At 40.8% G+C, this 15,469-nt stretch overlaps 1 protein-coding gene across 5 annotated transcripts in view; it reads right to left on the reverse strand.

The window, feature by feature from the left end:
• Positions 1–15,469, reverse strand: part of LOC120529808 (arf-GAP with SH3 domain, ANK repeat and PH domain-containing protein 1-like) — a 347,163-nt gene that overhangs the window by 59,319 nt on the left and 272,375 nt on the right. For all 5 annotated transcript variants that reach the window (XM_039753980.1, XM_039753979.1, XM_039753978.1 and 2 more), the window contains 6 exons: positions 13,968–14,068; positions 13,021–13,090; positions 8,027–8,114; positions 4,889–4,937; positions 2,359–2,522; positions 1,923–2,056 (listed from right to left, as the gene is read on the reverse strand). In XM_039753980.1, coding sequence (XP_039609914.1) covers positions 1,923–2,056; positions 2,359–2,522; positions 4,889–4,937; positions 8,027–8,114; positions 13,021–13,090; positions 13,968–14,068 — 606 coding nt within the window. The remainder of the gene's footprint in view (positions 1–1,922; positions 2,057–2,358; positions 2,523–4,888; positions 4,938–8,026; positions 8,115–13,020; positions 13,091–13,967; positions 14,069–15,469) is intronic.

Raw genomic sequence — 15,469 nt, forward strand, 5'->3', positions numbered from 1 at the left:
TCCTGTAATGTTACTTTCTTGGGTGCTTGTGGTTGGTTTTTAAATAAAGTTTGGATTTGTTCAAATGTTCTCCCCCCCACTTAAAACACATTAAAAAAAAGTGTTTATACAACGATCGGCTTGCAAGGCTATAGCGCGAACTACTGCAATGTTACAGAGAGAGAGAGAGAGAGAGAGAGGGTGCCTGCTGCTGAGAGCGAGCGAGAGAGAGAGAGAGAGAGAGAGAGAGAGAGAGAGAGGGTGCCTGCTGCTGAGAGCGAGAGAGAGAGAGCGAGAGAGAGAGAGAGAGGGTGCCTGCTGCTGAGAGCGAGCAAGAGAGAGAGAGAGAGGGTGCCTGCTGCTGAGAGCGAGCGAGAGAGAGAGAGAGAGAGAGAGAGAGAGAGAGAGGGTGCCTGCTGCTGACAGCGAGCGAGCGAGAGAGAGAGAGGGTGCCTGCTGCTGAGAGCGAGCGAGCGAGAGAGAGAGTGCCTGCTGCTGAGAGCGAGCAAGAGAGAGAGAGAGAGTGCCTGCTGCTGAGAGCGAGCGAGCGAGCGAGAGAGAGAGAGAGAGAGAGAGAGAGGGGCCTGCTGCTGAGAGCGAGCGAGAGAGAGAGAGAGAGAGAGAGGGTGCCTGCTGCTGAGAGCGAGCGAGCCTGCGCGTGCAGCTGAGCCTGGGTGTTTGTGTCAGTGTTATTCAATGTTTTTACATTAGTTTACTATTACACTGTGCATTCTATGGTGTAATTAACTACATTTGTGCTTAAAAATCTTTAAAAAAATATATTTACATACAGTTCGTACGGTCTGGAATGGATTAATTGTATTTACATACAATCCCTATAGGGGGAGAATTGCTTCAGTTCACAACACAAGGTTCCACTGTACATATTTATTGCTGGTGGCCTGTCTATCATAATGGCTGTAACATATGTGATATCGGAGACACTCGATATCTTTAAAATAACATTTAGGTTTTATGTATTTACATGTTGTAGATTTTTCATTTATTTTTATATTACCTAATCAATTATAATGTGTTTAAAACTGTATTACATATTAAATAAAACTCCTCAATTATATACGATACGTATGTTTGTGTGTAGTATATTAACAGTGTGTTTACATACATAATTTCAATGAATCTTACCTAATACCTAAGAGAATATAAAGGGTTTATGCTGTATAACTGTGTGGGAAATGTTTATAAGAGTGTGGGAGAGTTTGTAAGGGCTTAAAATATATAAAAATAACCATATATACAAATGATTTTTACTTTGCGGATTTTCACCTTTCGCGGGGGGTTCTGAAACGCAACTCTCGTGATCGAGGAGGGATCACTGTACTTGAACAGATAATTTGCTTTTTCATTATAACCAATTATGTTGAAGGCCGATAGCACTGAGAGTGTCACAGGGTGGGATGGAGAGAGGATGTGTGCAGGAGGAGTAATGATTGGGTGAGCGGTGTGGAGGGGCGTGGTCAAGGCTGAATAATGCAGACACAGCAGAAACTTTTTTTAATATAACAGAGATAATAATAATAATAATAGATTACTGCATTACTTCTAAAAAAAAAAAAAAAACCCTCAAAAGTAAGAAAAAAAAAAGTTAAAAATAATGCATGAAGAAAAAAAGAAATAATACAGCTGGTCAAAAACATTCCACTAATTTCAGATCCATTTTTGTATGCACAGTATTTGAACGTTTCTAGGCAGCGTTACTGAAAGAAAAATCAGACTGAACTCTAGATATGTGGCATAAAGCTGGTTGAATCGTAAAGTATTTAGAATTGTGAAAAGACAGCTTTATGGTTGTTTTTTTAATTTGCATTCTAACTTTAAGAAAAAAAAGAGACACATGGAATGTAATAATCTGTGTGTCCCTAGTGTTGAGACAATGAGAGAGAAAACCAGGAAGTAGTAAAATAAATAAACAAGTAACTCACCAAGAGTTCAGAGGTGCCCAGTTTGTCCAGTTCCATTGATTGGATCCTTGAAATATGTACCCCCATTTCCCTATGTATCCCAGAGCATTCTATACAGGTGAGTATTCCTAAGTTAGTGGAAAGCCATTTAGGATCTACAAGAAACAAATGGAAAGTGCTTCAAATCTTCAGTGACACAAGCGATAAAAGAAAATGAAGTTTCAAGGAACGAGCAAACAAAAACAATCAGCCACTTAATGCAAATATAGTGTTGAGTCATCAATAAATAATAAACATTTTCTTTTTAAGTTTAACTTAATATAAGAGCGGAAGGAAACACACAGATATGTTACATCTATGTGAATATAAATAAATATAGATTATAGATGGATGGATGAACAGTGGGCTACAGAGAGATGTACATGGTGTGATGCCAGACAGACAGACATCGTCAAACCTTGGGCTCCACAGTCGCAGCAAACTTCATTGCCAGGCATACGCAGCACATCTTCAATGATAGCTTTAGTGAGATCTTCTAAACTGTCTTCACCCGTGCTTTGTTCTCCACGAAATGCCATATTTAAAGCTTCTTCTTTACTGTTGGTTAACACTGATATCCAGCTACGTAGAAATTAAAAAAGAGACAATTGAAATTATAGCTTTGATAAGGTAGCTGCCACATCTTGTCAAACAGACAAAACAGGAATATGAGAGGTAGATATGAAAGGCACTGTGTAATTAATAGACAGACAGACAGACAGATAGATAGATAGAGTGAAAGGCACTATATGATAGATAAATAGATAGATAGATAGATAGATAGATAGATAGATAGACAGACAGATAGATAGATAGATAGATAGATAGATAGATAGACAAAGCCTCGAGACACACATGAAAGCCATTATAAAAGGAAGAGAGATAGGAAATTCACCATATAACAGAAATGCATAAAAGGCACAATAAAAGAAAGAGAGATTCAAAACGCACTATTTAATTGGCAGACAGACTGGCACTTTTTTTTGATTCCAAAGAGATCCTGCTGCGTTACAACAGCCCACATATATTATATAGCACTAATCTAAACCATTACAAAAATAAACATTTCTGCGCCAAATTATTATTTTATAGTTAATTATACTATAAAAAGATGTGCTAGTTTATCGTCTTACTTGTGAATTAAAAATCTCTTGTGTTAACAATGCTTTTAAATTCCCCCACTCTGATGACGACAGACAGTATGTTGCTGCCCCATCATGGTGGCCGATCTCAGCTCACAAACTCTTCAGGTTTCAGCTAACGTGTCTTCTTTGGAAGCCACCAATCAACACTCGAGGCTGTGGCTTTCTGTCATCATTTTCCATCTTTTGCGAATGTAAAAACCATTTTATTGCTGCTGAAGATGAATGCTATAACCAAAGAATTCTCTCTCCCATACACAATGTCCACCACATGTATTTGGCAGTGAAATGAAAAATGTTATTTTTGATGAAAACTTTGGCAATTTCAATTTCACATGAAGATTAATATGAATGAAAAGAATATAATGTTATATTTTATTTCTGGGCGGCACGGTGGCGCAGTGGGTAACACTGCTGCCTCGCAGTTAGGAAACCCGGGTTCGCTTCCCAGGTCCTCCCTGCATGGAGTCTGCATGTTCTCCCCGTGTCTGATGGTTTCCTCCCACAGTCCAAAGACATGCAGGTGAGGTGCATTGGTGATTTTATTTTTTCTCCAGCCGTCTGGAGTTTTTTTGTTTTTTCTGTCCCCCCTGGCCATTGAACCTTACTCTTATTCGATGTTAATGTTGATTTATTTTGTTTTATAACTGTGTCTTTCATTTTTCTATTCTTTAATATGTAAAGCACTTTGAGCTACTGTTTGTATGAAAATGTGCTATAGAAATAAATGTTGTTGTTGTTGTTGTTATTCTAAATTGTCCCCAGTGTGTGCTTGGTGTGTGTATGCTGTGTGTGTGTGTGCCCTGCGGTGGGCTGATGCCCTGCCCAGGGATTTGTTCCTGCCTTGTGCTGGCTGGGATTGGCTCCAGCAGACCCCCCGTGGCCCTGTAGTTAGGATATAGTGGGTTGGATAATGGATGGACGGATTGATTATATTTCTGTAAATATTGTATATACTTTAACGTTTTCACAGTAAGCCATGCTTACATTTTAGGTGACCTTAATGAGAGTAACACAAGAAGCCTCATACTTAACATCTACTTGCAAATCCATTTCATTCATTCCAGTGATCAGCTGATGTCGCCCACTTTGTCGTTTGCGCATTTGACACGTTTACAAAGCCATTCATTTGTATTTTATTTTGGTTAACGTCTGACATTCTCCATGCTTAACTTGTTAAAGTCACAAAAATCACCAGCCATTCTAAAATCTTCTACATCTCTCCTGCTCATTCATGTGTTTTAGTTTGCTTTCTTGCAGGCCAATTCATTTTGAGACAATTTCTTGAACTTAGACTCGAATCTCTTCCATTCATTGTTCATATTATTTTATCACTTCCGTCATTAGTACCACCAGTAATAAAGATGTGTGTGCCAGTTCAAACTCATGACCCAGCCTGGCCCACGTCTCCTTCTACTCCTCTTTATTACTCCACCATTTCTCATTGCCATTACTTTTAGACCTACATTTATCTACTTGTGCAGACGTCTTATTCATAATAAACTCTAATAGCTCATCAAAAGCGTCAAAAGCAGGAAAGCAAAACACACCATTAACCAAGAAATCAATGCCAGTAATTTGCCAGTTTCCTGCTATAAATAAATCACTTTCTAATAAAAGCCTTTGAATGAGACTGAAGTTCAACGTGTAGACTCGTAGACATTATTTTTAAATAAAGTCTTGCATGGCAGCCAACTCAAAGTCGCCCTTGAGCACGGGAAAGGCACTACATAAATAAGATGTGTTATTATTAAAAAAAGGAGGAAAAAAACGATTAACGAATAAAGATTAAAAGGTACTACTTACATTACAAACTCTTGTTCATCTTCGGCTTGGAAGTGATATGTTCGGTTATCTGCAGAAACAAAGACGCATCGTCCCATCAAATAAATGGCATTGTTTTCATCAAATAAACATACAACTTATTTTGTCATTTGTGCCAGGTACCTTTCAACAAAACAGAAGCGCCATTAGTGGCACAGCACTGGCAGGGTTAACACCAACGGGTGAAATACATGGGACGGGGTGGGGCATCTTAATTAAACCTCTGGACACCCTGAATGTTGGAAATGTAACATTTTGGAGGATCCCTGACAAAAACTTAAAATGTTATAAACAAACAGTGTCCAGGGCTCCGAGAAAGTACTGCAGCAGGCAGCTCTTCACAGGTTGGGCAGAAGGGCAACTGTCTGTGAGGGTTTGACTGGCTGAGCGGGGTGAGATGCCCAAGTGGCAGCAGCCTGCCCAACAGGGATGACTGTTGAGTGTTCCCTTTGACCACATGCTGCCCCTTAATGGTTCAACATGTCTAACAGTTTGACAGCTCTAAATCTGCACCGTGTGGGTGTTGTCGTGAGTGCACCCTGACTGGACCTGCTGCTTCTTGGCAGTTGTTACAGCTCCAGCTGTCTATGACTCAAAGATGGATAAAGAAAGTTAGAAAATGGATAAATCAGGGGTGCCCGATATGTCGATTGAGATCGACTGGTAGATCGGAAAGGTAATGCAGGTAGATCGCATTGCATTTAAAATTTAATTTTTTTTAAACGTTAGTCTATCATATATCCTCCCTATGGCATTTGCCGCTTGATTGACATACAGGGCGGCCAGTCTGAGATCTCTTTTCTTTTAACACACTGGTCATCCCGCATGCACCCATACAATCAGATTGTGATTCAGACTACGAATGCCATGAATGTAATTACCCCAATCTACATGCTGTCAAATAAACGAACCACACGCCGTGGCGCAATTTAAAGAGGCTTCGACGCTGACGTCCGAGAGAGGGTGCAGTGAGCTTGTTCGCCTGATGAGCCCAGAATTAGGTGTTGCGTACTCTTTGCATTATTTGACAGTAAAACTATGCTATATATATATATATATATATATATATATATATATATTGTGAGCTGGAGGGCTGATCGCACCCCAAATAGAGACAGACGCCCTGGGAAAACCACAAACCCTGAAACACTGACTACCCTCACATTGCTCCTTATCCTTGCACCATAACGCGTAATACAAGCCTTTGCGGTACTCCGACTTATAAGCCTTGCAGCGCCTGTCAGTTTTGGAATTGATTGTTTGCTTTTATCTCTCTCTGCTCCTAGCGGAACTGTCATCTCTGACTTGTCATGGAGCACGTTTAAGCTCATGTGTTTGCAGTGTTTGAATAAAAATCCTTCTTGTTTCTACGACCTCCTGTGTCTCTGTGCAAATCTGTGACCCAAGCGTGACAAGTGGTACCAGGAGTGGGGTGCGATCAGCCCTCCAGCTCACAATATATATATATATATATATATAGCATTTTTAATGTAGGTAGATCATTTCGACCTGGTCATTTTAAAAGTAGCTCGCAAGCCGAAAAAGGGTGGCACCCCTGGGATAAATGGTATTCCTTATGCTCAGTACTTTTTCTGAAAACAAAGGTGGCAGTTTGCATATGTTGTGTTTGCATCAAGTATGAGGTACAGTGAAGGTATACAGAGGCCGAGAGTCCTAGCGCTACATGATTTGTTAATCTGGTGAAACATAACGATAAATCGCCAAGTGTACCGTACTGCATAATGCTGTGCTTGATGGTTTAAAATTACACCTCCGAATTTCTGAAATCGAAGAATATTAACTGCAGGTTAATGACGAGCTCTACATTATACAAAGTAAAGTTATGTAGTCCCGCAAAGCAATCAGTGCTTAATTTGATTGACTTTTAAAGAAAATTCCAAACTTTTTGCAAGTTTTCATCAAACCATGGGGTTGGTGTAATAATAGAGCTGCACAGCCATCATGGGTTCGAGTCCCGGGTCCTTCATGTGTGGAGTTTGCAAAATGCTTTGAGTAGTGAGAAAAAGCACTACATAAATGTAAACAATTATTATTATTAATTATTAAATGTAAATGTGAGGAGGTCCCAGGATTGAACACACAACCTCTTGATTATGAGGCAGCAGTCCTTATCTCTGCACCAGCCATATATACAGTTTGCTATATGGTTGCAAGACATGGATGCTATCCAGTGACCCGAGACAAAGATTGTCTCTTTGGAGAATCCTTGGGTACAACTGGTTTGACTTTGTGTTGCTCATGAAGCCCCGAATGAGGCACATGACCTGCAGTGTCACTTACGGCACTGCGGCCATGTGATGCGATTCCCTGAGGGTGGTCCAGTTTGCAGCACACCCATTATTGAGGACCTGAGCGGCTGAACCAGGCCATGGAGACACCCACGTAACACCTGGCTGCAGCAGATAGAGGATCGTTTCCGGAGGGTGGGACTGGACCGCGTGTCTGCTTGAGGGTTTGCCAACCGGGATCCCGAGCTGTTTCGTCGTGCAATGGGTGCGGCAACACACTGTACCAGCACAAGCTCCCCAACCTCACCTGACCTGGCCAGATTATTAAATGCAGTCTTCCCAATTTGTTCTTTGCTTTGAGTTTCAATGGCTGAACATCGTCCTTGTTACAGCCATGAATGAACATATCTCACAGGATCAAAATTTGTGAGTAGAGGGCCAACCGAATGGTGACAGTGCTTGTCAGTAACAAGGCTCTCACTGGAGTAACACAATTCGATTCATTTGTGAAAACCCACGTTCGCACTCACTCGATGAAACTGGAATACAATTAAGATTCAGCACCCAGTTGATGGTAGAATCATTTGAAGTATCGTCGGTGCCACGACCAGCTGTCATGGCTGAGGGTGCCAAGATGATGCACCAGCGCGTACCATCACAAAAATAGCCAGGCTTATGCCAAATAAACAATGGAGGCAAAGACCATGATGCTCTAGGCAGACACAATCCAAATTCATCAAAACACAATGCTTCAGTAGTTCTCAATTTAAGTAATTTTAGTTGGATAACAGACATCATATACATATACAGTACCAACATTTTATAATCGAGGTTAGCTCATGCCGTGTTTAGTAACCAAAGATATACTTACGGGATATTAAGTCAAAACACTTTTTGTCTTCACTGCTGGGTTTCACCTGGCAGGTTAGTAGATTCAGTTTCACTGGCTGCCTGTTGGACTAAATTCAAATATTTCATTTATAAAAGCAGAATCAAACTCTTAAAAATCAAGACAAATATCCACAACATCATCACATGCTGTATTTCTTTTAATTCGTTTTGGACAGTTTTGGCCAGAAGTATGTGGACGCCCCTCCTAATATATTGAGTTCTGGTGAATCAGATCAAGCACAAGGCCGTCCGGTCTCCATTGACAGCAGAACGGGTCATAAGGAAGACCCCAGTGGCTCTAAATGTGGCAGAGTCATGGGATGTCACCTTGGCTACAAGTTAGTCTATGAAATGTATGCTCTGCTAGATCTGCCCCGGCTGACTGTAACTGATTTTACTGTGATGTGGAAGCGTTGAAGAACGACAGCAGCTCAGCCAATGAAGTGGAAGGCCATGTAAACTCACTGAGTGTTGAAGGTGTTGCCAACAGTGTGTGAAGGCCTTTGTTCTGTTCCAGCTTGACTGTACACAGAGCCAGGCCCATAAAAGACATGAAAGAACTCAATCAGCCTGCACAGGGCACTGACCTCAACCCTACTGTACATCTTTGGAATGAACTGGAACAGATAGTGTGACAGGTCTTCTTGTCCAACATCATTACTGGACTTCACAAACGGATACAAATTCCCACAAACGCAAACCAAAATAATAAATAATAACAATTCTTCACATTTATACAGTGCTTTTCTCTCTAGACCAGGGGTGTCGAACTCCAGGCCTGGAGGGCTGCAGTGGCTGCAGGTTTTCATTCTCACCCTTTTCCTAATCAGTGACCAGTTTTCACTGCTAATTAACTCCTTTTCCCTTCATTTTAATAGCCCAGTTTTTAAGGATTCAGTCCTCTGAATCGATTCCTTTCTTTAACAAATGACAGCCAAACAGAAATGAGACATGAAAGGAGCCAACAGTTGAGCAGCTAAACTGGGATTTCAAACTCCAACCAATTTTCACTCCAACCAGTCTCTTAATGAGAAGCCAATTCTCGGTGTTAATTAAACTTGTTATTTAATTCCACAGCTTGTTGCTGCTCATATTCTGCCACAGCAGGCATTTCCAAAACTGTTGGAAGTTTTGGTGACCTGAGAGATCAACCTTAATGAGACCTTCACCTTTCTTTATTTTTAGATATTGTGAGATGGGCACAGGTGGGCTAGTCACGTGGTGGCTCGTTTTGTGTCTCATTTTTATTTGGATGCTCATTAAGGGAAAAGAGACAACTAAGAGGCCTGAGTCAAGTTAATTCAAATTAAGGCAAAAAGAAGTTCATTAGCAGCTAAAACGGGTCACTAATGAAGAAGATGGTTAGAATGAAAACCTGCAGCTACTGCGCCTCTCCAGGACTGGAGTTCGACACCCGTGCTCTAGACAAAGTGCTTCACTGAGTGAGGAGCTACATCAAACACCACTAATGTGTAGTACCCACCTGGATGATGCAATGGCAGCCATTATTGTACAAGAACGCTCACCACACATTAGCTATTAGGTGGTGAAGTGGTGAGAGAAAGTCAATGGTCTGCAATTTAGCCAGAACTTCGGGATACACCCTACTCTGGCCAGCGATCCTTAATGACCACTGCACTGGGGGCTTTGAGATCCACTTTCAGACCACTCGGTAAGCACCCCCTGCTGACCTCACCAACACCTCTTTCAGCAGCAACCCAAGCGTTTTCCTATAGTAGATGGTCTCCCACCCAAGTACTGTACTGGCTGAGTCCAGAAATGCTCAGCTTCGGGTGGATGACCTTTTCTGAAGTGAAGGTGGTATGGCAGCTGGCCACTACAAAATGTACTGGAAAGAAGAGTGGAGGCAATCACAGCTGACATAGTGATTGGTGCGGATTCCAGATTAATGCCTATGGTTTTGAAATGGGATCCTTAACAAGCTCATATAAGTGCAATCATCAGGTGTCAACTAACGTTTGGCCTTAGCGTTTATAGTTCTGTGTTATACACATGCTTTATCAATAGAACACTTCATTCAGAGATGATGTATATTTAATATATATATATATATATATATATATATATATATATATATATAAAAAGACAATACTGTATCTGCTGATGACCCCCATTCCCAGATAAACCAAATGTTTTTTGTTTTTTTCTGTAGATAGATGCATAAAAGCAAGATTCAGAAAAAAGCTAAGGAGGAAAGACCAGATGTACGCCTCAGGCTGCACTTTAGCATTCATTAACATGACATATAAGGCGGATTCCCAGTGTGCAACACAGCAAGAGAGCATCTGGATGCAGCCCTGTTTCTAAATGGACACCATTTCTGCACTAGTAAGCCTTTGCCCAAATTCTCCCTTAAGCTGACAAAAGATGGCACTATAGACTCAAAAACTGCAATACCTCGTTCATAGACAGGCACTGTGTGCTGCCTTAATGGCTACTGAATTGTTGCCTTGACATTGGCCATAATGAAGCATTTGATTAATTTATTGCGGAATTCCTGTCCTGTCTATATTACTTTCGTAGCCGTACCAGTTTGCTATCTGAGCAGAGTCTGGGATCTCCTCTTATGTGTCAATGGGGCTTCATGTCATTCTTCAATGACAGATTTTTAGAGTGTCTGCACATCTGCCTAACATAACCGCAATTTGCACCAAAAATCTCTTGAAAAGAAGAAAAAAAAAAAAATAAAAAAAATATATATATATATATACACACATACATACAATTCTTTGTATCAGTATACTGCTGCTGGATTATGTGAATTTCCCCTTGGGATTAATAAAGTATCTATCTATCTATCTATTTATCTACCTACACACATATATGTATATATGTATAATGTAATAATGTATATATATAAATGAACACTTTTTAATCAGAGTATAGTATCAAGTCAATGAACCTTCTGAGCTATTGATATGGTCAGTTGAGTAGCAGAGCGGGTTGTTAATCAGTTTCAGCTGAAACAGGAATGAATGGTTTAACAGGTGGAGGCCACTGACATTTTTCCCTCCTCATTTTTTCTGACTGTTTCTTCACTAGTTTTCCATTTGGCTACAGTCAGTGTCACTACTGGTAGCAGGAGGCGACACCTGGACCCTACAGAGGTTGCACAGGTAGTTCAACTTCTCCAGGATGGCACATCAATACGTGTCATTGCCAGAAGGTTTGCTGTGTCTCCCTGCACAGTCTCAAGGGCATGGAGGAGATTCTAGGAGACAAGCAGTTACTCTAGGAGTGCTGGAGAGGGCCATAGAAGGTCCATAACCCATCAAGCAGGACCCACCGGTATCTGCTCCTTTGGGCAAGGAGGAACAGGATGAGCACTGGCAGAGCCTACAAAATGACCTCCAGCAGGCAGGCCACTGGTGTGAATGTCTCTGATCAAACAATCAGAAACATACTTCATGAGGGTGGCCGGAGGATCTGACATCCTCTAGTGGTCCCTATGCTCACTGCCCAGCACTGTGGAGCTCGATTGGCATTTTCCATAGAATAACAGAATTGGCAAGTCCACTACTGGTGCCCTGTGCCTTTCACAGATGAGAGCAGGTTCACCCCGAGCACATGTTACAGACATGAAAGGGTTTCGAGAAGCCGTGGAGAACGTTGTGCTGACTGTAACATCGTTCAGCATGACCGCTTTGGTGGTGGGCCAGTAATGGTGTATCTAGAGAGGCATATTCATGGACCTCTTGACCCCAGACCTCTACAGGCTAGAAAAGAGCACCTTGACAGCCATTAGGTATCGGGATGAAATCCTTGGACCCATTGTCAGACCGTATGCTGGTGCAGTGGGGCCTCATGTGGCGAGAGGATGAAGGAATTGATACGACTGACAGGCCCCCATGCTCACTTGCCCAACCTCAATCCAAAAGAACACCTCTGGTTGGGACATTATGTTTCAGTCCACTTACCACTGCCATGTTGAGCTCAGTGATGCCCTGCTCCAGATCTGGGAGGAGATCCCCCAGGACACCATCCGTCGTCTCATTAGAACATTGTCAGGCATGCATATCAGCCCTGGGGCGCGCATACAAGCACTTTTGGGGTGGACATACAAGCTACTGAGTACGATTTGGAGTTACTGCAATGAAATTTCAGCAAAATGGACTCGCCTGCCTTTGATTTTCAGGGTGTCTTTGAATTCAGCCCTCTGTCAGTTGATCATTTTCATTTCTATCAAACGATGTGCCATCCTTTCGTTCCTATCACATCACCATATCAGTCCACTTCAGTAGAGATGGAGATTTTTTTCTCATTGACATCTGATGTGTTTTTAAAGTGTTCCTTAAATTTTTTTGAGCGGTTTATATATATATATACACATGTATGTATGTACAATTTGGTGTATTCTCATAGAATTAGGTGTGTTGAATCAATTTTTGAAATTGGAATTGCTCTACCACAAACCGTTTAGTGAAAAAATCCATTTGGATAAAAAGAGCAGATAAAAAAAAAAAAGTAACATTTGTTTTATGGCCACAATATCTGTCACACTCAGTAGTTCAGATATTGATCTCTGTGCTGTGTGGCATATCGACATTGCGATGGTAAAATTGCCTGTTAATAAGGAGAATTCACAGGTCTTATACTAAATATGGAACATTCAGACAAATGCGTCTCAGTTAAGCCCCTCAGACCACTCCGAAGTGTCAGCTGGTCACATTGCAGAGATAATCAAACACTTCACTGATGCTTTTCTAAGTGTTCAGAAGACCCAAAGAAGTGTATATTAATGTCTTCTTACATAATAGTAAATAATAATAACTAAATGAACTAAAGTGTTACCAAAATTGAAAAAGGGGAAAAAAAACAAACTCTCTCTTATTAGTAACAGTTTATCTGTTATATATTCAGAATTTTAGCAAAGCCCTTTACTATTAATATATACTGAGAAAATAAATTCTGATCATTTTCAACCATGACAAAGAAAATAAAAAGAACACTCACTGTTGCATGGGAGATTGTCAGTATGCCATTTTTTACACAACACTTTCTTCTTTGCCAAACCTTTCTTAACCTGCAAAGACACATTTTAATCAATACAAAGGGAAACCAAACCAGTTTATCTCTATACTGTATATAAAAGCCAAATACCACTGACTCACTCATCACAAAATCTCCCGAACCATGAGCACTTGGGACTCCCCTTCTCTTCAGTATTTACAGCATTATTAGGGAGCTCGTCCATCGTGTGGAGGGACATTTGAGGAGCGCTAGCACTCCCGCTCCCCCTCCTGAGGTCATAAAGCTACTTAACAGCTGCTTGTTTCGACAGCCACATGAGCGGACCTAATGTGCGTTTGTGTTGTCACACACGTGGCACTGAAAGTCCACTTCAGGGCTCATTTGATAGTAATTACCCTCCAAACCAGGGGTTGGCGCTGTCATCTAATGCTTCTCCTCTACCTCCCTCTGCAGAAAGAGTGACTGACTGACTGGCCTCCGGTGACGTCACTCCCGGTATCTGGCCTAATGAATCTGCGGCTTCCTATGAGTGTCCTACTTAAACATCCATCTTGGGGCAGTGCAGGGACAAGCGTCTGAAGAAGGTTTGTTTTGTCCTTTTTTTTTGCTTTATTTTTTCATCATAAGATACGGGGATCACTTTGAAGCTTCAAACCTGCATATTCATTTACAATGTCTATTGTCTGACATTTCATTTAAGGTGTTGTGTTGATGGAGCTGTACTACTATCACCAGACTGCAGAAAACATTAAATGAAGAATTGCAGGACATTAAAACATATCTGTATGACTGACTGATTGTCTAACCAGCCATGTGTCCTTATAAGACATAAAATCATTGAAAAGCCCCAACAACAAAAAAAAAAGGTGTCTAATTAACCCTTAGGTGACAGATCAACTGTTAAACATTCTGTACAAAACTGTACACACCCGTCACTCTTCTTTAAAAGATAACCCCTCTTCTCACTTCCAAACTCCTTATTTCCTTGAAGCTGATGCATACTGTATCCTCCTTGCTTGCTTTGTGAGTCCTAATTCATGAAAAGAAACAAAAAAAAAAGAAGAAACAGGTGATAGGAAACCAACCACAGCAATACTTCATAGCGGAAAAATATAACATCTTGATTGTACAGGCAAATGTTTTATGCATGCATCACTGTCGTAAACATAAGAGCACAGCATGACAGACACACGGTCCAGTTTGCCATTACTAGTACAGCATACACTTCAGAGCCCCTAAACAAGGAACATGAGATACCCAGTAAGATGTGAGGGCAATCTAAAGGGCTATAGGTACAGTCGTGGCCAAAGGTTTGGAGAAGGACCCAAGTTTGCTGCTTCAGTGTTTTTAGATCTTTTTGTCAGATGTTTCTGTGGTACACTGAAGTAGATTTACGAGCACTTCATAAGTTTCAAAGGCTTATACTGACAATCACATTAAGTTTATGCGCAGAGTCCATATTTGCAGTGTTGCCATTCGCCCTGGCATGCTGTCAGTCAACTTCTGGGCCAAATCCCGACTGATGGCAGCCCATTCAATCAATGCTTGGAGTTTGTGATAACAAAACGGCTCAGGGAATAAAACATCGAAACTTGGGGTCCATGGCCAGGAAACTCCCCATTTAGAACTTGTGGTCAAATCCTCAACAGGCGGGTGGACAATCAAAAACCAACCAATTCTGACAAACTCCAAGCATTGATTATGCAAGAATGCAGGATTGGGCCCAGAAGTTGATTGACTGACAGCCTGCCAGGGTGAATTGCAGGGGATCTTGAAAAAGAAAGAAGGGCCAACACTGCAAATATGGACTCTGTGCATAAACTTTGTCAATAAAAGTCTTTGAAACTTCTGAAGTGCTTGTAATTCTACTTCAGTGTACCAGAGAAACATCAGAGAAAAAAGATCTAAAAACACTGAAGCGGCAAACTTTGTGAAAACCAACACTTGGGTCCTTCTTTTGGCCAGAAGTGTAGAGGAGAATAACATTACATTAGTTGAAATATCTGAATATTTCACAGATACATTGATAAATGTCATAATATCAAATTGCTATTAACTACCTAAAGTGTTGTTCATTTACAGTAGCCAGCTATTTAATAAAAAAAAAGCATCACAACGAGACCAAATTCTTTTGTTTTTTTTTTTAAAAGGATAAATTTTGTATTTTTCAAGTCTAAGTTATTTCTTCACAATCATGGTATATATTAATTTGCCACCTAATATTGTGCTTAAATGTGAAGAATTTGCATACAATAAAAAAATACAGTGTTCCAAAACTAAAAACAAAAGCCTTAATAAACGTACCGAATAGAATTTGTCCACTTTGAAGCAGCAAAGGCCTGCATTTTCAAAACCTCATTTCTCAGGCATGCTTTTTCAAACCCATTTGGATCGATTCCATCCCATCATTAAGGTTCTGGCCTTCCTGAGA

The sequence above is a fragment of the Polypterus senegalus genome, chromosome 5, assembly GCF_016835505.1.
Source record: "Polypterus senegalus isolate Bchr_013 chromosome 5, ASM1683550v1, whole genome shotgun sequence".
Lineage (NCBI taxonomy): Eukaryota > Metazoa > Chordata > Cladistia > Polypteriformes > Polypteridae > Polypterus > Polypterus senegalus.